Source organism: Desmodus rotundus, chromosome 1 (assembly GCF_022682495.2).
Source record: "Desmodus rotundus isolate HL8 chromosome 1, HLdesRot8A.1, whole genome shotgun sequence".
Taxonomy (NCBI): domain Eukaryota; kingdom Metazoa; phylum Chordata; class Mammalia; order Chiroptera; family Phyllostomidae; genus Desmodus; species Desmodus rotundus.
In genome coordinates, this window is record NC_071387.1 from 159,272,300 (window position 1) to 159,294,209 (window position 21,910).

The window sequence follows — 21,910 nt, forward strand, 5'->3', positions numbered from 1 at the left end:
TTTGATGAAAAAAATCATATGTTTATCTTTAATAACGGCTACCTAAAAACTAGAATTTCTATCAATTACAAATGTAGGCGACAATGAATCGTAGTAACAGCAGTACCAATGACTGTCCTTAGTGGAAACCACAGACATTTTGACCCCACACTGTACTTGTTACATGTATCTGAAAGTGAAATTTACACGGTTTATTAATGTGAAACTGCAGTGGACCTGTCACTATCTCTGTTATTGGATATGTTAGTAATTGACAAGGACATATATTACTATTTTACACATTTTAAAATATTTTGATAATTATGTTGTGCTTCTGTAAGCTTCACCTGACTGATAAAGGACTCACAGTAGAGAAAAGGTTCAGAACCCTGAATTAATAGTTCACTGGTTTCAAACGTTTTTTTTTCTGTATACTCTGGATGATGCTTTGGAAATTAAAGGTATTAATGAGCCATTTTCACTGAATGTCCATTCCTGGTCTTTCTGTTGAATATTGTTCCCTAGCTCCATATGTAAAAAATATAAGTAAAATTGCAGATGATACTCTTGTCACATTTTTATCATGGGTTTACCTAGGTTTGTTAGTACAATTGAGTGTTTACTGAACCCATTGTTGCTTCTCACCAAAAGCAGAGGTTTAGAAAGTTTGTAACCCTACGGTGAGGTGATGTATCCTATGGTGCCAATAGACACTAACTGTGTTTAAAGACAAGGGAAGAGAGATAAACTGAAGATCATCCCACCTGCCCAAAGGTCTAAAGTCTGCCTTTGACAAGACATTTTCAATTTTCTTAAGAACAGTTGTTATCCATGTAAAAGTTTATAATTAATTTAGTTATTTGGGTGGTCAGTGCCATATACACAGTCACTTTAGAAGAATGTAGCTAGTATACAAAGTGTCATCCAAAATCACGGCATCAGATACAAAGTAAATGCAGAATACTCACTACCTAGAAAACAAACAAAGAAAAATACCAGTCTGGTAACTGAGGGATGTTTGCAGTTGCTGTTCATTCACATCAGTTTCAGGTCATCAGGATCAGGGTGAAGGTGTTGTCACTAAACATATACTTAACTCTGTTTTTGAATTTAGGTCTGATGTCCGAATATACTTGTACCGAGAGTTATTTTAAGCAGGGTATGCTTTCCAGACTGCTACAATTCTATCATTTACTTGGTCTTCTTTCTTTACGGGAGGATGTGTTTGCACAGATCTCTGGGTGTCAGACTAGAATAAGAAAGTGGTAAAGACTGGTCATCTCACGACCTAGATTTTTTGCAATATGACAGTGAAAATGGCATTGTACTAGATGCTGAGATCGCTCTGTTGTACTTCTTGGCTTGTTTTGATGACAGGAAACACAGACCCATACAATTTACCTCATTAGGAGAGCGGTTTTGAAGATGACATGTGAACCACGGATATAAAGAAGGCTTGTGTCGTACTTGAGCTTCTGTCTTTTTTTTTTTTCTCATTCTCTCCATCTTCCTATTTCTTGGTCACATGGTCTCTCATAGAATTTTTGCTTTTCCCTATGTTTTTATTCTGTTTCTTTTTTTGTATCAGTGATTCATAAAGGACCCATGGACAAGGACAATTGAATGTGGGGGGTGCGGTGGGCAGGGCAGGGGAGAGCAATTGGGAAAAATGGGGACAACTATAATTGAACAACAATACACATTTTTAAAATTTTATCTTATTTCTCAATTATAACAATATTTCACTTTGGGTGCTTTCTTTTTTATGAATAATAAGTAGTGCTGTAGATTAGAGAATGAAAAGTATATATAACACACAAAAGTTATCAGCTTAAAATTGTACCTGAGAAGGTAAAACAATTCATTTAGTGTCCCTTAACTCTTCCGCCTAGCAGAGCAAAATACAAGCTTTTTATACACATGTAACCATTTGAATAGCCGGGTGGATTTTATCCTCTGGCTTAGGTGAGTTATTCACAATGCAGAACAGCACAAAAATCCCCACATTAACTGTGTTCTGGTGTTTGCTCTAATCATCAAAAGTAAAACTTCTTTAAAAATACTCTGTGGGAAGTGTCACTGTTGCCTGAAAATACTACAAAGTAATATGAAATTCTCTCCCATGATTTGGGTAAGCCAATCTAACAGAAAAACATTACTTTATTTTTCCAAAATTGCCGCCAGCTAAAACCTAAAATCCCTGAGTGGATATATTGGACATTTCACATTTTCCAGTCTGGTAATAAACCCTCAAATTTTGGTTTCTAATATGACCTAAAGGAAGGATTTTTTTTCACGCTGGTTTACCTACCAGTTGCAGGGTTGCCTAATTGTAGTGCATTTGGGAATACCAGGAATGTGGGAATAAAAAATTGTTAAGGAACAAAAAGAGTACCCACAAGAGAAAATAAACATAAATCATATACCTTTCCTCATTTTCTCAATTCTAAAATGCATGCCCTTTATTTGAACATATTAATGAATCTGAAATTAGGAGGCATCTTAAATGTCACAGAGTAATGGGATATTTATCTCACTGAAGTCTACTAACAATAGCACAGAAATGGAGGTGACATGACCATTCCAAAAAATGTACTGCCAGCAGTCATTTATAGCTAAGCTAAGCCATCCAAGTAATTACTTTTAAATTTATGAACAAAAATGTGGGTTAACACTAGTGCAAATGATACAAAAATCCAGTTGTCCAGCTGTAGAAGCCCCTGTGTTTGCCCAAAGATTACCCTATGCAAATGTGGAGGTGTGTTTAGAATAATTCAACACCAATAAGATTAATATACAGCATTTCAAACACAGCCCCCCACACACACACCTTATTTGGAAAGTAGTTCAATTATTTTTTTCTAAGCACAATTATCTCTCAAGTAGTTTCTCTTGAGTACCTCTGTACCATTTAGCAACAGGTCACAGCATCTCTGATAGTCCACTTAGAAAACTGTTTACATTCCCCTTGCTTTGAGTGACATTTTGTTTTTTAAACATTGTTTCTGATTACAAAGATAATATGTATCTAAAAAGAACACTTGAAAAACACATAGTAATGTTTTAATTCCTTTTTTTATAAAATGGAGTTTGTTTAAATCCACCACATATAGTATACTACCAAAGGCTATACTTATAACATTTATTTATTGTTACGTTTCTCTTTCTAGAGCTTGTCCTCTGTGTGTCTAGTTGTTTAAACCCCACTTCAGATCTAAAGTTTTTTAATACTGAACATTTTATTCAGTATGTTATTTTCTTGTCTCTGTAACACCTAAAATCTCTACATGGATGTATTAGCCATTTGACAAACCTAGGCATTTGAATGGCCAAGATTTATTTGACTTCTAGTAAGAATTCTTTAGAGAGAGATAAAGAGAGAGAGAGAGAGAGAGACAGAGAGAGAGAGAGAGAGACAGAGAGAGAGAAAGGGTATACTTTCATCAATTTGATTAACATAAAAAATAGAAAATGTTTATTGATTATCAGTTATTTATACACTTTATGCTGAAGCATTTTGTTATACAGAGAAGAATTGGCCAGAGAATCTGTTTCATGCCAGAATTGGCCTTTTTAAAAGTGAAAACACGAGAGTAGTTCTTATACTGTAGAGAGAAAATAAACGGCAAAGGAGAGGGGAATTAAAGCTGAAGAAATCCTTGAGATAGGCAGTTCACCACAGTCCTTTTCTACAGATCTCTAGCTAACATTAAATTAGTTTCTACTAAGCTACTCCCACCTCATCATCCTTTTGAAACTTAAAAGACCTATACTTCAGCCTTGCACAAAGCAGAGGTTCCAAATACATTTGGTAAAGGTTGAATGAGTAACAGTTGACGCTATTCTATCAATTCAGTCCACAAGCTATGGCAGGAACAACAATGAAGACGGACGTGTTCTTACTTACGTCACTCCTCTGTGTCTTTGTAAACATGGTGACCAAGAGCCCTTCTTGTCATTTTTCATTACTTCTTCGCACTGCTTACGTCATACAGAGCAAACAGAATGCTCTCAGCATACCACCTCGCCATGCTTATCCTGACCATTTGGTAATCGGTAACACCTGGGGCCAGATCCTGCCTCTGTGACTTCAAGGTAATTACTTGACCTCTCTGAGTCTCAGTTGCCTCAGTTAACATTGAGAATGAACCTAACATGGAGCAGGTTATTTTGACACTGAAATGCCTGACATACTTTCTTTGTGATAAATATGTACAGGCTTTATTTTTATTCTCCAGGCATGTCTGGGAAAGAAAAGAAAGGTTCATCCCCTTAGAGCAGAGAAGTTTCTTCATTTTACTTTCTTCACACGACACTGCATAAGAAAGCAGTATTTGTGCATGGTTTTTTATATCTCAAAATCAGATTAGGCGAAGAATCAGCTAGGTGCTGAGTGGCATTTCATGCGTTTTTTCTAATGCATCCCCTTCATGTCCTTGGAAAACTGAGACAATGAATATTAACATTCTTCTCGCACTGATTGGGAAAATCAGTCACGGTGGAACGGTAAGGTTATGCTGCAGATATGGCAACTAGGTATTATTCAATTTGGGGGAAATGGTTTGTTACTTCACTCTCAGTTATAGACTTGAGGAAATGAGATTTCTTAGATTATTGTAACAAAATTGCCGCCAGCTAAAACTTCATCTCCATCTAACCTAAAGATAGGATTGCTTGGATATTAAATTGGGAAAGAAACTTGATTATAAAGGCGCTTCTCAAAGCTGTAATCAGGTTTCTCAAAGAGTTAATATGAGACTTTTCCATAGGAGATCCTTATTTTGTACCACAATGAGGAAAAGTGCCTGCCAGAGTAGACCTATTTTAAAAAGAAATTATTTAATTAGTAATTTTTACTTTTAGTGAGTCTGGCAATGTACTATGGGGAATCATTTAGTTTTCAGTCATTACAAGAAACTATAGTTTATATTTCCCCCAGGCAAAGATTTCTTTCACAATTTGAATGCTTTGGTGACAGAAATATCTGATGATGAATATGATATTAAGGAAACCCTGAGTAAAATGACATATTGAATCATTTTCAATAACTTATAATGATTAATAATTATGCTTATGTCAATATTTTAATTTTTATTAAATAATATTTTACATAGAACATGGGAATAGGTGGTTTACTCCCCTTTTGCTTCCTGAACAAGAAACGGGTGCATGTAAAACCTGGCTGAACATGTGTTTGGATCTCGGGTCTCTCAGGAGTCACAGTGGAAGCCCATCTCCCCTCACCCATAACTTCCAACACTCACTTTTGCTTTATAACAGTAAGTAGTAACAACCTCAACAACATAAGAGCTCCCATTCACTGAGGGCATATTGATTGTCATCACATGACTCACTCTGTGCTTACCATCTATTGTTCCTACCCCGTGCAGAAAACCTAAGGTGGGTGTTACTCTTTCCTCTAAGCATAGGATTGCTCTGCCGTATATCGGCATCCTCCATATTTTTTAAAAATAAAGATAGCTAGAGTATTGCATTTTCCTGAATGCCCTTACCCAGAATTACAATGGAGACAGTCTTGGTGAACTGATACAATAGAAAATTAGCCAAGACGCAGTAAGTCACTTCACACACATCAGCAGCCACCAGGTATGTGCCTGTATTGTTACCTTAAGGATTTCCCGAATAAATTACTTAGTTTTGTAAACTGTATAATCTACTCAAATTCTAGACCTTTAAATCTGTTAATGTAAAACAAATGTTTTTAATATCTTTTCATCTTAGCAGTTTTGGTTTAGCTGAGGAGATGACTTTTGAAAGTACAAAGACACCAAATCTATGTTGTCTGAATACCCTGCCTAAGCCACATATAGTTCACACGGTCATTAATTTTTTCTTTAGTGAAAGAGGATTTGGACAATTAAATAAAAATATTGAATAATGAAATATTGTCTTACTCATGCCAGGCAAAATTTATTTACTTGGTTCCCTCAATTTATTTTTATGTAATTTATCATTTCTGTGCATTAAAAATAATAGCTATATCATGCTGTATCCTAAAAACTGTTAAGTTGTGAAATAACTGCTTTCCTTATTTTTGAAGCATCTGACTGAAGTGAAGGCTTCCTAAGAAAATCCAGTCTTTAGTCTCTCCTTATCCATACAGGAGGTTTTACAAGTGGTAGTACGTGTCCGTCTCTGCTTCGGGTTAGTGACTGTGCATTATTTGTTTGTGATTTCATGGCTGGTCCCTGATTCCTGGTTGGTCCTGTAAACATGAAACTAGGGTGGTGAGCTATTCAACATGAGTAAAATGGTAAAATGGAAGCTTCTAGAGAAATTAGTCTTACATAGTTCCAAAATGAGAGAAATATTAAATTATCTTCTAAGAAAAAGTTTAAGAAAAAGCATGAAATTCATTTTGACTACATTTTTAAAATTTACAACTTCCTAATAGGCAGTCATAGGATTATTTTCTGTTTAAAACTTTATATTTGTCATATATTTTAACGTAAGTTTATAAGAAGCATATTTATTTACTTAGTCGTTAAGCAAAACTACATAACAATAATGTGTTCCATTCGAGCAAACCAGAGAATTGCAGTTTAGCCCATTATGGATATTTTCTTGAGCATACCGAATAGTCTCTACTTACTCCAGCAGCTGAAGACTTAAATCCAGATTTAAGATTTTTAAATGTCTTTACTTTTCTCAACTGTATGTGTGCATTACTAGGTAGCTTTGATACAAACTTTAGAAGTTGTTTTTTCTACAAATATTGTCCAACAAGAATGAACATTTAACCTGAAGGCCACATAATATCAGGGTGTAGTTTATCATTAAGCATAATACATTTGACAATAAGCAAAAGTTAAATTTCTTATTTTAATAGGCCGACCTATATTAATTATGTTACAACACACATTTAATATGACTCTTTCGGGAATAAGGGGTAATAGATGAAAAGCTGGCTTAGCTTCTGCAGGTTCACAATAAAATTGTTACTCTGATAAATTCTCCTATAATGCATTTTCTATAAAACTTATAAATCATCCTTTTAGTAGTCATTTTACTGTTATTTTAAAATTATATGTTGATTTGTCTTTTTCAGAACAACCAAAGCTATTATAAATACTATATACAAAGCCTTTGTGATCCTTTCTTCTCTGAGAATGCTTGATTAGTATTGTAAATGCATTATAATCAATAATTTATCTTCTGTCTCAAGTTTGTACTGGAAATGCTGGCAAATATATATGTGTATATATATGAATTGTGCATATCTGTGTATATGCATATACACATATTTACATGTATTAATATATGTATACATGTGTGTGTTTATATGTATGTGTATATATATATGTATGAATTTTGAAGGAGAAAAACAATGGAGGTGATGTTGTCACTTAGAAGGCAGACTTTAAAGTTACTTGTAAGAACTTCAGTTCCCTTCCCCAACTTTAATACTTCTCTGACTATACACCTATTTGTTTCCTAAATAACAAATATTTCTTTATATTTTTAGAAGCGAATGTAAAATGTAGATCTATCTAGAATTCAAATAAATAAGTCATCCACTATATACTTCCATGTTCCATTTCACTCTTCATCCTTTCTTTCACTGACTTTCTCCCAAGTGCTCTAGCTGCAGAGAGGGCCTACTACGCCATACCCTGCCATCTGCAGGCGCTTCCTGGGTCAGTTTTGAATTCCTTTTCTCCCCTGGGGCACTGAGTCTTCATACTTGACCTGACATAACAGTCAGTGTGAAGAAAAGCATAGCTGCATTGCACAGAAAAAAAGGGGGGGGGCTAGATAGCTAATAATTGGATTTGGGACTAGGATTTATCTCTCAAGTAAAAATCAGTGTTTGACATACCAATAATATTACTTAAAAGAAAACATTAGAGGCAGTGCCTTGGTACTTATCCTGATGCACATTTACACACACACAAAATTTAAAACCTGTAGATGACTTACAAGTGTGAAAATGTGTCTTCTGCAGAGCAGTGTTTGAATATTTCCATTTGGTATTCAACTCGTGCTTCTTGAAGCAACTGAGTCCCACCGTTAGCATTTACCTTGGCATTATACCTATTTTAGCTCTTTCCGGTGCAGCTAGATCTTTGTCGGAAGCAGCAATACATCTGCAGGTTTTTGAACTGCAGGCTTTTGGCTCCCCAGACAAATGTTTCATCAGACCATGTTGTTATTGTTATAGTTGGTGGAAGATGAATTGTGCAGTTTAAGTAGAAGCCTGAGTACAAGGTACTGAGATCTTGTCTGGCTGCAGAAGTGCATGTGGCACTTGCAAACCCGTGTATGTGCTTTTCTCTTTCGAAAGAATGCATCTAAAGTAATTAAAATGCGCTGTTCTTTTGTCCCATGGCAACTGTGTACTATGATAAGATGATAATCTCATCAGATGTTTCTGACTTTTGTGACTTATCTCAGTGAGAATTGTGGCTTTTGAATACTAGAGTCCATATGCCCTACTATTTAAATAACAACGACGACCATCATTTTGCATCAGTATGCTAAAGATTAGCTTTGGGAAATATTATTGGACACTTTCCTATTATAACTTACCTTTTTCATGGGTTTAATTTTTTCCTGGATTCAAAACAATTAATTTAAACTGATAATATATTATAATTGACTGCAGATAACATAGTGTGAAAAGCATAACTACATTTTACAGAAAATAGCTGGATGGCTGATAATTGAATTTATAATATTATTAATGCTGGTTTTTATTTTAAACAAGTTATTTCTCCTACCTCCAAGAGCTAATTCTTATATAGTTCAAGCATTTCAGAATGCCAGGGAAAGATTTCTGATTTTTATCCCTGCCCAGTATGTTGAATCCTTACAGTGATCATATCTATATTCAGAAGATTAATTCAGTTTCAACAAAGGCAGAGAAGTAATTCCAAAAAAGCAATGATTTATTTTAATTTACTTTAACCCACAATATTAAGGACAGACACATTTGTAATGTGTTCAGTGCTTTGGAAATATAAAAAAATACAAAAAGCATGGTTTCTAGCTTAAAGTAGTGTATTACCTAAGACAAAATATAAACAAAAATAGTTGTTTCTCATCATTTATCTTGGATACCTATAAGCTTTACAATATGGAAAATAATAGAATACAGTTTCTAATAGCATGCAGAACATTCTTCAGTGGCCACATATCACAGAATCAGTCTTCAAGATTGTAGAGAAAATTAGCATTTATCTAGACTAAGCAGCTCATCAGATGCAAAATAAATAAATAAATAAAAAACCTGTTCTCTAAGTTACACATAGATTTTATGTATAATCCAAATAAGCTTAACTAATTTTTGAAAGCTGCTTTGGTGATTTTTCAATAGTTTCCCTGAGCAAGGCTAGTGTGGCTGTATGTGAAGTTCGTGCACTCATACAAAGAAGTAGTCTCTAGGTGTGGAGAGAAACAAATATCACCAAGTGGAATTTTCCCTCTAAGTCCTTTTAAGGTGATCACTCCCAGGGCGGGGCAGCAGGCTGACTCCACAGGGCCTGCTCCATGGAATCTGTGAATGGATGAGTGAAGGGAAGGCTGTGCTGTGCATGTCCAAGTTCCATTCTCACTGTGGCGGGAGCTCCTTTGCCATCTCCTCTGTCTCCCACAGCCAAAGCAGTACATTTAAGCTTTACCTGAGATCAGCCATTCTTACACTTCTTGTCTTCATTCCCTCCCTCGTTCTCTTTCTTCTGACACCACCCAACAGCAGAAAAATAGTAGTCTAAGAGAAATCAACAAATGTTTTGGAGCTTAGATGACAAGACTTACAAGAAAAAAAACCATCAAGGCTCCTTTTAACCTCTGGGCCACAGTGCTAGAAATAGTGGCCTTGATCTCTCCCCCACCAATTTAGACCCTGGTCTCAAGACAACTCTAAAAGGAAACAAATGCTAGCGATAAGGGAAAGCCTGTGGTCCAAGTGGCACAGGGGGAAGTTTATGCTCAGATCAGCATTAATTTCTGCAGTATTGGAGATCATCAGTAATCCATTCGCCGGCACTTGTGTTCAGCACAGTTATCGTGCTATGCTGAGCACAGCAGAGGACTCACACTCCTGTAAGGAGATGAGGTGCTCAGTAAAGAGAGGGCTGGAGATGTTTAGAGGAGATTTGTTTCTTACATGGCTTTAATTTGAAATCCTTTCATTCTGAAGAGGTCTGAATATTGAGATGGAGCAAATGAAAGCAGTACAGTCTTGTTCCGGATTCAGCCATGCATCTCACTTATTTGAAAGGCTTAATCAGCACACTCAGGAACAAATTGTGAGACATCTTGAGGCACTGCTTACTTGTCAGCTGCAAAATCAATAAAGTGCCGATGCCATTCTTTGCCACACTCCAGAGAATGAGTTTGCAGACTGAGAAGGGCTTCACTTGGAAGCTGTTTTATTCGCAGGGATTTGGCAAAAGTGGAGAAGTGCTCTGGGGAGGGAGGGCACATGAGGCTTGGCCTCAGCTGGCCCAGCTGCTCTTCTTGCTGAACTTGCCAGGTGACATCACTCGCTCGCTCAGTTAGTCTGAACAGCGGAACAGCAGGCCCTCATGTCAGAAGGCATTTCCAGGCCACTCAGACAAGTCAGGCAATGCTGTTATTTTAGCTGACTATGTAAATGATGCCTAAAAGCCTCTGGTCATCCATGTTGATAGGACTCCTTAATTTAGGATTATTGTTAAACCTGACAAAAGCAAGAACACAACCAAAGATGCATAAACACAGACCTGGCGATCAGAAATGTTGACTCCTGCACTCTCCTGCCGTACTCAGTGCCGATCAGATTGCCACTGGGCCCACTCTAAGGGTGACTCTGGACAATTTCAGAAATACCTGCTCGGTGACTGGCAACTAGTTAAAAGAGAAGTAACCCACTTGACTATTTTTTCATTACTGAAGAAGTTCTCTTCCTCTTCCCTCAGCGTAGGAATGATTTTTAAAGGCATCTGTGTCAGTGTACTCTTGAGAAAGTAGGTGAAATGATGTTTTAATGTAAAAATGAATTATGCAAACAGAATATTAAAATGTTAGCTATAATTTTTCACTGTTTATTTGCCTTTTATATTTATTTTGAAATTAATTTCCAATATAAGCATTTATTAAGTGTCTGCTAAGATTGAGGCTTCCTGCTAGATAGAGGAGGGGTGCCTAAGAGGGGCTCCTCGTTTTGTGGAACAGCAGTTGGACACACATGAGACACCAGAGAAGCTGCGGAGTGGGGAGGTTCTGGGACGGTTGGAGCACAGAAGCAGGCTTCTGCTTTTCAATCCTGTCCCTGCAGCCTGGTAGATGTGACTGTTGCTCCCCAGGTTCAGTATGGTAATAGCAGGTGAGACAAAAACAGGTCCTCCTGAGCTCAATTCAGCAGCAAGAATAATTTTTGATAAAAATTTAAGAGAAGAGTTAGATTCAATGGTGTTATTTGTGAGACATGTACGATCTCAGTTAAAGGGAGCACTATCTATGCTGTCACCTTCAAAACTACTCTATTTCTCTCCTCCACCCTACATCTAATTATCACTAGTTCTGTAAAACAATTTTACCTTCTAAATAAACTTTGAAGTCTTCCTCTTTTTCCTATGTCTTTCGGACCTGCATCATTTTTCACCTAAACAATTATGGTTACTTTCTATTTGGCATCAGTTTTGGCCCCTCTCAAATCTATCTTCCACAATATAGCAGGAATGATTGACATTACATGGAAACGTGATTGTAGTTGGAATCCTTGAACAACTCCTTTCACTGAATGAATCATGTCTTCTCAGCAAGCTCTTCAGCAAACTCGTCTAGATTTCTCTGCTGCTTCATCCTATCTTGACCATCACTCCAGTCTGGGTCTCACAGCATTGACCTGCCTCTACTTCCCCAATCATACCAGGCTGATTCCCGTCTCTGTGTCTGCCCTCCCTCCCTTCTTCACAATATCAGCTCCCACCCTTTTCCAGCAAACCCTTCTCTGAAGCCAAGGCTGGGTTAGGATTCCCTCTTGATTCTCCTATTGAATCTTGTGCACCCACGATCACATAGTAAAATGTTTTTATTTCTCTGTCTCTCTCCCACTGGACTGAAAGCAACATGAGGAAACCAATTCACTTAACCTAACACAATAGCCAACTTCTGCCCTTCACTCAGAGGTCAGATTTAATGTCACGTCTCAGAAAGGCCATCACTGATCACCTAACACATTATCTTTTATTCTTGACTTACCTCTTTATGGTGTTTCCTTATTTAGTTATTTGTCTATAGTTTGCTTACCCACTAAGCATGAACTCTAAGATTTGAGATCTTTTCTGCCTTGTTCATCCCTGTAATCTCCACTGCCTAGAAAACTGTCTGGTATATAGTAGGGCTTTAATAAATATGTATTTTTCAAAACTGAGATGAATGAATGGAAAATGAGTAGACAGATAGATTTTTGGATAGACTGACACATAATAAGAGGTAATTGAATTAACTCAAGACTGAATTAGCCTATTTATATTAGATAAGCAGAAATAGGCAATAATGGTATCAAGTTAATTTTTTAACACCTTCTAAGGGACACCACAATACCTCAATATTTAATTCTGTGACTCACTGCCACAGACTGTCACCTACTTTTTAAATGTATACCAGTTTGCAAAAGCTCTGTCATATCCTGAATGCCACTGGTGATTTTCTACATGGTTCCTGCATGTTAAGTCACCTATCCTCTTTCCTAGTATGTGTAAGTGCACACCTATCATATAGAATTACAGCAGAGGAAAAAGATCCAGAATCAGTGATTTCCTGAAGAATTACTGGACTCTTCACTTTATCATACTATTTTCTGTTCAGGGAGCAGAGCATTTTGGCTTAAATTCCAGACACCTTTTGCAAGTTTAACTTCCCTCCTCACAAGTTTCTGCATTTATTATATAGTCATAATAACCTTTTTTCCTTAAAATATTATTTTGCTTATATGATAAAATACATGTGGATACTTTTTCAAACTTCAGAATGTTCATGTAATACTATATTTTTCATCAAGTAGTATTTCAGTGTGGTGATTGCTGGGGGGAGGGGCGCCTAAGGGGACTAAATCATAATGGAAAAATTACAATTAAAGGTAAAAAAGCAGCATTTCATATCCTTCCCTCATTCATTGGATAGTGATAACAGCACACGGCTCCATATTATCTTCCTTTTCAGCGTCCTGTTGTGCTCTGCTTATGGTCACTTAATCTTAGGTGTACAGTCATTTGCGTTCTGAACTGCAGCTCCTTCATTAGCTTTTCTAACTGTTGAATCTAATAGGACTTTGGGGAGGTGGATTGCACAGGCAAAAGGAAATTGGATTTTGAGCCTTTTATTATGATGACATCCACGTGATTGTGGTCCAAATGCTCAGTGAGGAAAAGCTGCTGCCGTGACAACTTTCCAGTGTGAAATAAAGTATAAGACTTGTATTTGCTCTTTAGTTTACTGTGTAGGAAAAAAAGGCCCCAATACCAATACTCAGCTCATCTTTATTGGGCTCCTCTTGGCACACAAGCCTCCATGCACGTTTAAGGGTATAACAGTGTAAGCACCTCTTCCATAGGAGCTAAAGGTCAGCGCCTCCACAACTCAAAAGAGAAATGAGTGTGTGCCTTTACAGAATCAATCTCATTGTTTTTCAACCATTTATAGTTAATAAAGGCAAAGCACCTTTTACTTTTTATTTCCTCAAAATTGGTGAATTAGGCTTATAATAACCCTGAATTTTAAATGAGAAAAAGTGAGGACCACTAACCAGTAAGGAAGTAAGCTGATGCCTCACTGACTCCTGCTTCGTTCAAGAGCCGCTGCCTGTGCCCCTGCCCTCCTGCCTTCCTGGTTCCCCACCCCGACCCATAGTTAGGTTTCCTTCACTGGAATTTACTGATTGGCAGCATAGAGAATGTCAGTGAATTTTGTAAATACTTATTTCTTAAAAGCCATGTATAATTGAGGGCTGAGTAAAGAAATGCAGTATTTGTAAATTTGACATTACAGCAATGAGATAGATTATGTAAAAATACTTTTAACTGTGGCGCCTATGTTTATATAGCATATCACAAATATTTTTGAATTATATTTTGTTTGAATAAATAACTAGTGAGGACATGACAAAAAATGGAAGATTATGGACAGAGTAAAAATTTATGCAAATATATTTTTAGATCGCTGATTGGTACTTGGCTTATATGAAATGCAACAGTTCGTGACCAGTGTGTTTACAGACCATTTAGCTAATAAGGGAAGGTTGGTTGGTGCTGATGAAGTAGACTTACTAAACAGTGTGGTTTGAGGCCTAATCACTTTTTTATATGGTTACAAATTTGGTGAAGATTTACAACTCACCATGAGGTTTTTTGAAGCACACAGTTCAATGGTTGAGAGTTCTTTCTGAGATTGTCTTGCAGCTTCATTGATCAAAGCTGGCTCTCTAGCTCTGTCATTCTCCCAACAGGCCCACAGCAAATGGCTTCCATGCCTGCTGCACATTCCTGCCCAGTCGCTGTACAAATCAGAGACAAGGGTACTTGAGACTCCTCCCACGGCAATATTCCTAAAAAGTCAGCCTCCTGAAGTGGTTAAGATCAAAGTGTCATCAGGAAGGTCTTAGTGCTTTTATGAACTCTGCAAGTATCATACAAAATGGAAAGTAAAGCAAGCATCCAAAGATGCAACATTTGAGTTCTCAACCTTAATTATTTTGGAATGTGAAAATTAGATTATTAGCTGTGGCTCTTAATACTGCAATTCTAAAAACAAATGGCTTCTTAATTTAATGACTTCAAAGTGATATAGTATACCTTCATAAAGTGCTAAACAGCTCTAATTACATTTTTATACAATTTTAATATTTAAATTTAACTTATCAAGTGAGTGATTTATTAATCATTAGTCACAAAGAGGCAATTTTTGGTGTATTAATGCCATTTTACCAATAAAGTCTGATTAAAGTGATTACTTATCCACAGATTGTTATCCTTTTAATAAAAAGTGTTTAAAGGTTTTAAAACAATTGGGGAAATTTTAGTCATGAGCTTAGAGTTATTTATTCTCTGTTCATGGAATAGAAATAAGAGACATATAAATATGTCTTAATGGAAAAAATTACTAATGGAGAATAACTTTGTAAAGTTAAAAATATTATAATCCATCTGCAGAATTCTTTCTTTCATATTTTTAACCTCAAACTGATATAAACATTTCATTACAGTCAAATGTTGGACTTCAATAGTAATTAAAATCTATCCAGTATGCGGGTATCTATCACTGATCAAGGTGATTTCTCTACAGTGGCATTGATAATGGTAGTGTGCTCTTTTCATTATTTTCAGAAATCCTGATAAATTGTTGCAGTATATTTCATATTAGGACTATTATACTTATTATACAAATCAAATCTGGCAAAAACTTTGAGGATAGTATATGAAATGTTAATGAAATTAAGAAAACTGTCCAGGCATCTCAGTTGGTTAGAAAATTGTCCAAATACACCAAGGCTGTTGGTTTGGTCCTTGGTCAGGGTACATACAACAATCAACTAATCAGTGCATCACTAAGTGGGACAACAAATCCATGTGTGTGTGTGTGTGTGTGTGTGTGTCTCTTCCCCCTCCTTTCCTCTCTGTCTCTAAAATCAATACATAAAAAGTTAAAAAGAAAAAGAAAACTAGGTATTACTTTGTATTAGTTATAATATTACTTATGAATTTTCAAAACTGAATTTATAATAAATGTACTATCTGGTGAAAATTTATGAAATAATTATACAATTTAAATATATGTAATATAAATATTTATAATTTTAAGATGGGTTGACCTCCAGTTCTGTTTTTAAAATCTAAATAAATTTATTATCTGAGAACATATCATTTGATTATTTTATGCTTCAATTTTAGTATTTAAAACTTGTATTAACTAATTTTTCTTAAATTTTTGTCATCAATTTAAGAAAAAAATGAGAAAGTTAAAATACAATTGCATAATTCCAATATGTAATTGTGAATTTTGAAATAAAAATTTTAGAAATATAAATATTTTAATATCTTGCTTTACTGAGTGGCATATGTACTGTTGTTTATAACACTAGAAAGTTTACCTCCTTTGTAAATATTGTGTTGACATATTTTCCATTATTTATAACGTAACACAAGTTATTATTATAATGTTTTTAAATGTTGACAGATTTACACATGGCTTTTTTTGTGGAATTGTAACTGACATTGGTTATAAAAATTTAAGTTAAAAATTCATAGTAGTGAGAAGGCTAAGTCAATAAAAAATTATTTTAATACAAACTCAGAGGAATGCTAGAAAAAAATAACAGATAAACAGATATTTATCAAGAACTTTTGATTTATGAGGCACGCTAATCCCTGGAATAAGAAATGTGATGTAGGCCTTTTAAGGGAATCACACTTTTGTTGACATGATCAACAGTCAAAGGAAAGTTGTACACATTGCAGAACCATTATGCAGAAGGGAAGTGTCTTTGCGCATGCCACCCTCAAAGAGAGAAAGAAGACAGTGTCGTGAGGTACAGAAAATATTTCCTGCCGGTGGGGATCCATAACATCTGTGAAGCATGTGCAGCGTAAGTGGTGTGACGGTGCAATTCAAAATCTATTGAAAATATCTCTCATCAAGTGAAACAGCCACATTTCCAGTATGGATTACTTCTAATAACATTCACATTGCTTTTTCTGATTTGTTTCCAGAATGCTCGGGCCCATTGGGAATTGAAGGTGGAATCATATCTAATCAGCAAATCACAGCTTCATCTACTCACCGAGCTCTTTTTGGACTTCAGAAGTGGTACCCCTACTATGCTCGTCTTAATAAGAAGGGGCTTATCAATGCCTGGACAGCTGCAGAAAATGACAGATGGTCATGGATTCAGGTAACAGATGGGATGGGACAAGGTTACAGCCAAAAAACAACCAGAGTCATTTCAGAAAGAAGACAGTGAGAGCCCAAACAGGACTCTTCTTCATGGTCACAGAAGAAAGGATAATTTAGTTAAGAGTCCAAATTGTCTATCAACTCTGAAACTGTGGGAAACAGACATTCCATAGGAAGGTGTGTTCAGAGCGTTACGTTTTTTAAGTTCTTGGGTTATAAATATCCTTATCTTAAGGTACGTGTCAAAGAAAGGGAGATACACAATATCTAAAGACATTTCAATATATATTTCCATGTATTATCATCAGCCACCTAATTTTTAAAATAGGAGAACATGGTGAAAGACCAAGATATTGATTTCCCAAAGATGGGATGGATGGTAGCAATGCCAGCACCTTATATTAAATCCGGTTAAATGCTTTTTTGATCCCTTCGCTGAAGTGAGATAGTAAACTACATAGTAGGAGGATACAAAAGGCAATCAAACCAGTTTTCTGTGAAAAGATCATGCCTCTGTTGGAGTGGGGGGGTGACAACATTAATAACTTCTAACAAGTCATCAATCTGTGCTAAAGAAAAGGAAAATTCAGTACAACAGCGGGGTCAGTAGAAGAAGTAATTAATTATCATGAGAAAGCCTCATGGAAAAGACAGATTTTAAGGTAGGCCTTGGAAGGTGGCTTTCAATAGAGACTAGAAGCCAAGGGAACAGCATGATCACAGGTGCTGGGTGAGAGTCTGGGGAACATCATAAAGAAGTTCGTGATTTGTGTATCGGTTGCTGGAGGAATGTGTCCACATTTATTGGCTGAGTTTCGTGTGCCTTAGGATGCATGCATACTAACAGGTTGGCCTTATTCCTTTGGAATAGAGAGCTACAACAGAACTTTGATTTGTTTAGGGAGCTGATCAGCTTTATCTGTTTACTACATATTTTGTATCAAGGCAACTTTTAACGTGGGAATCTTTGATGTGATGTTATTAGGTGCAATGTACAGGAGTTGCTTTACATGCAGTTAATGGGAAGGAAATTTGACTTATGGCCAAATGACTTGACTTCCAAACTTTAGGAGCAGGCCAAAATCTCCCTCAGATGTTTTCTTTGTTCAGATTTCGTGTGAATTTTTGCATCTCCTGTATAGATTTATTTCACCTGTATAACTCCGTGTAGTTACCTGATATTTTTGGTTGTACAAATTTATACTTGCCTGAATTTGCAGAAATTACTTCTTAAGTCATAGAATTACACATTTTTAATCTATAGCCACACATGCAATGAGAAATCCAGATAGAGGAAATGACACATCTGTATAGTTTCCATCATAGGCTAATGAGTTTCCAATTACAGTGTTAAATAAACCCCCCAAAATGCTTCTGTTCTACTAACTAAAAATCATTCCAGAGACCATTTTTTTTCCTAGTTGACTGTTGTGAAATGCATTTGTGGAATTGAGGTCATGATAAAACTAGAAATTAAGATTTAGAGCAAAAATGACAGAACAATTGGGAAATGATGTCACAAGTTTGCATCAAGGTTTCTGTTCAGCATATTATATTTGTGAGCTTCAGTGACTGGCATGTTTTGATAAGCTATAAATACCATACTTTGCAATGTTTTCTCTGAGAAACACTGTATTGGAGTTTCATGTCCTGATATTTCACTTGACTTTGTCCCAGTTTTTTGCTAACTTAACACTAATGCATCATATGCCTTTCAAAGAATGAATTTTAAGTTCTCTTTATCCCATGATTATAGTTAGATAAATATAATGATTACCATAAGTAGAATAATTAAATATTTATTTTATTTTTAATAGCAGTTTATTATGGTTATTATTATTTTGCTATTAGTATGAAGATAATGAGTTCTTAGAGAAATGAAATAAAAGTAAATAAAAAGGGGTTCATATTAGATGAAGATATCTTTCAGATAACGGGAGGAAAACTGAAAACTAACCATTGTTATTCAATAGTACTTGTGACTGTATTCAGAGAATATATTATGTTATTGTATTCTTTAATAAAAGCTTATTATTTTTCTAAAATGTAAAGGGTTATCCCCTTCTTAAAAGAAAATCATATCTAAAAGGCTCTGGGACGATAAATCATGTACTAAATTTTCTGTGCTGAACTTTATTAATTTCCTGTGTCATTTAATTTTTTAATTTATAATCAGTCCTTCAAATGAAACACTGGAGTACGTTGCTTAAATTCACTTAAGATGAGCACACTCGTCCCCTAATCTTTCAGGTGTATGGCACATATGCAATAATTCGTACTCAATTACATTTTATTCCTTGTCTTGATGAAAGTTAAAATTACCATTTTAAACTTACACGCTCAGCATGCAGTTATTAACAGCACCATGATATTGATAGTTGGTTCTGGATTTAAAGGACTGATGAATACAGTTAAATAGAAACCTGTTATTTTCCCCAAGTTTTTATGACTTTTATTTCCTCAGATGGATTTTTTTCCAACTAATAAACTACTACCTTAAACACTGACTGGTATATTGTCATCCTGGTATATCAATTTCTCTTCTTGACTGATGTGAGATATAGCAACTTTGCACAATTATAGAAATATTTTTTGGGTTATCTCATATAAAATGAAAAAAAACTTATTTAAACCTTCTGAGTACTTGGCCAACTGACTTAGGTCAATCAGGATGGCTATTTTTGATTTATTTTTAAAGAAAATTATTTTCTGTTATTTTTCTTTTTATAGCTACATGTAGTAAAATTTTGTATTTTAAAAAATTTCTGAGGTCGTTTTGTCTTATTGTATTTTCACACTCATCCTTTTTATTCATTCAACAAGCATGTACTGAGTAAGTGCCACCTCTGTGTTCTACTAGGCACTGGAAAAAAGACAGCACTTGCTTTCAAATGCTCTGATTATAAGACACAGAAAAGCAAATGGGGCGAACAAAGCCATGTAATTTTTGTGGCCTGGTCTTACACCGCCTGCTAACTCTTTTATTTGAACCATTTGTATTTTACCTTATCCAAACAGCCTATTTTTAATAGAACTTTTGTTAAACTAAAAAGTAGTTTAACATAATATATAGAATATGGGAGGAGTGAAACCCAGTGATACTATGTATTACAGCTACATTATTACCTGCTGATCTATTTGACGGGTATACCTAGGCAAAGCCATAATTTTCCTTTGAAAGTTAATTTAGCAATAATTTCAGTGCTAGTACATTACCGCTGAGAAAAATAAGTTTGATTTTTCTCTTCTAAATACTTTATTACCCTTTTTAGAAAATGTGAATATGATCTTCATATGTTCCTTTTCTACGTGCCACAGAGTTTGTGGGAGGAAGAGAGACTAGTTTCTCAACCTGTAACATGCACAGGAATCACGTGGGTCACTGGGTAAAAATATAATCGCCTGGCTTGCCCCAGACCTGCTGCAGGTCCTCCTTCGACTGCGCTGTACTAATATGTTTCCTCAGTTTATAAACCCTGGATTTGTACTGTTTGAGTTACATTTAAAAATAGAAAAATAAAATTTAAAAACATTTTTACTTGGTGATTTGGGGCACTCTGTTGTTGAAATTTCAGGTAGCAATAACCTCGTTGATGGAAAGAGAGGAAACAACAGTGAAGGAAAATGAGGACGGATAGTGGGAACTATGTGAATGAAAAGTCTCTACACTCTAGGGATGCAGAACAACATTATTTCCTAGTCAGAAAGGCACCCCGCTGTTAGTGGCAGTTCATAAGTAAGGGTTGTTCATTCATTATAAAATTTTAAGTATTTTCAACAGTTTATGTTCATAAATAATTATTAGATTCTTCATTGTTAGAAAATTTAAAATATCCCAAAGCAAGATCATCTGATTTTTATATTTTTAAACAACAATAACAATGTAGAAAACATGAATCAAAAGAAGAATTATGTGAGTGCAAATTATATTACAAATTTTTGTCTCTGGAGTACAAATTCCATATATACTAGGGCTTTATTCTTAAAACTTTGTGAATAGTAGAATTTGAAATGGCACAAAAAATAGAGTAATCATTTATTTCACTCAAAAACCTGTATATAATATGTGTGAAAACTTTTTTGGTACTTATAGGCATCTGGAGCTCCTTGAGACATACAAGTCACTTTTAAAAACACTGAATTTAAGAACTATATATTTTTCATTTTCAGATTGTTTATAATTATAGAACCCAAATTACATATGTATATGTATTCTATATGCATATGCATATGTATAGAATTTATCTTTACTACTTCATTCAAGTAAAAAAATTAGCCTGGTTTTTCCTGAAAAGGCTACATCCCCCTATACTCTCCTATTCATATTCAACAACTTTCTAAGGGTAATTATATCTGGACATTAATATATCACTCTTTCTAATTATCTTTTTTTAAAATACAGTAATCCTGGATGGAAAAATCAATATTTTCTTTTAAGTTGTTTATTAGAATGGGACTTTCATACATAGGTATTTGTTTTTCTTTTAAATGTTACTTTTTAATTCTTAAAAACAAAAAGTCACTTAGTATTAAGTAAAAATGGCGATGCCTCTGTACTGAAAATATGTAGTCTCTAATTATTTGGTCACTGATCACATTCATACTAATATAGTGCATATTGCTTGCTTATTAGCTTTAAAGGATGGGTTTTGCATCTTAACTTCAGATTCTATGAGCTAAGGAATATATGACTAAGCATATAGCAATTGTTCTCCAATTGAAAAGAAGCTGCTCCAGGAATCTCTTTTCTTTCGGATGCTGCTTCCTCTCCCTACATCCAGCACACAAGGCCTCATGGGCCTGCATCTCGTGCCCGTCTTCAAATTCACCTGGCTGGTTCCACTGCTGTGTTTGCGCATACATGCTTCGTGGTTGGTTTATTGGCTACCTACCAATCTTCGGATTCTGCTCCTGTATTCCCTTCTGTATAAAGTGGTTCCTGGAATTCCGCTTTTTATTTCCAAAGATAGATGTGACTACCATGTCTTTTTTTCCACTCTGCCAGTTATATAAATTCAATAATAGCAGCTATTTT

The 21,910-nt window shown here is 35.4% G+C and overlaps 1 protein-coding gene across 2 annotated transcripts in view; it reads left to right on the forward strand.

The window, feature by feature from the left end:
- The window catches only part of EDIL3 (EGF like repeats and discoidin domains 3), a 376,589-nt gene that overhangs the window by 239,329 nt on the left and 115,350 nt on the right, over nucleotides 1-21,910 (forward strand). For both annotated transcript variants that reach the window (XM_024563551.4, XM_024563552.4), the window contains one exon: nucleotides 16,692-16,873. In XM_024563551.4, the coding sequence (XP_024419319.1) occupies nucleotides 16,692-16,873 (182 nt within the window). The remainder of the gene's footprint in view (nucleotides 1-16,691; nucleotides 16,874-21,910) is intronic.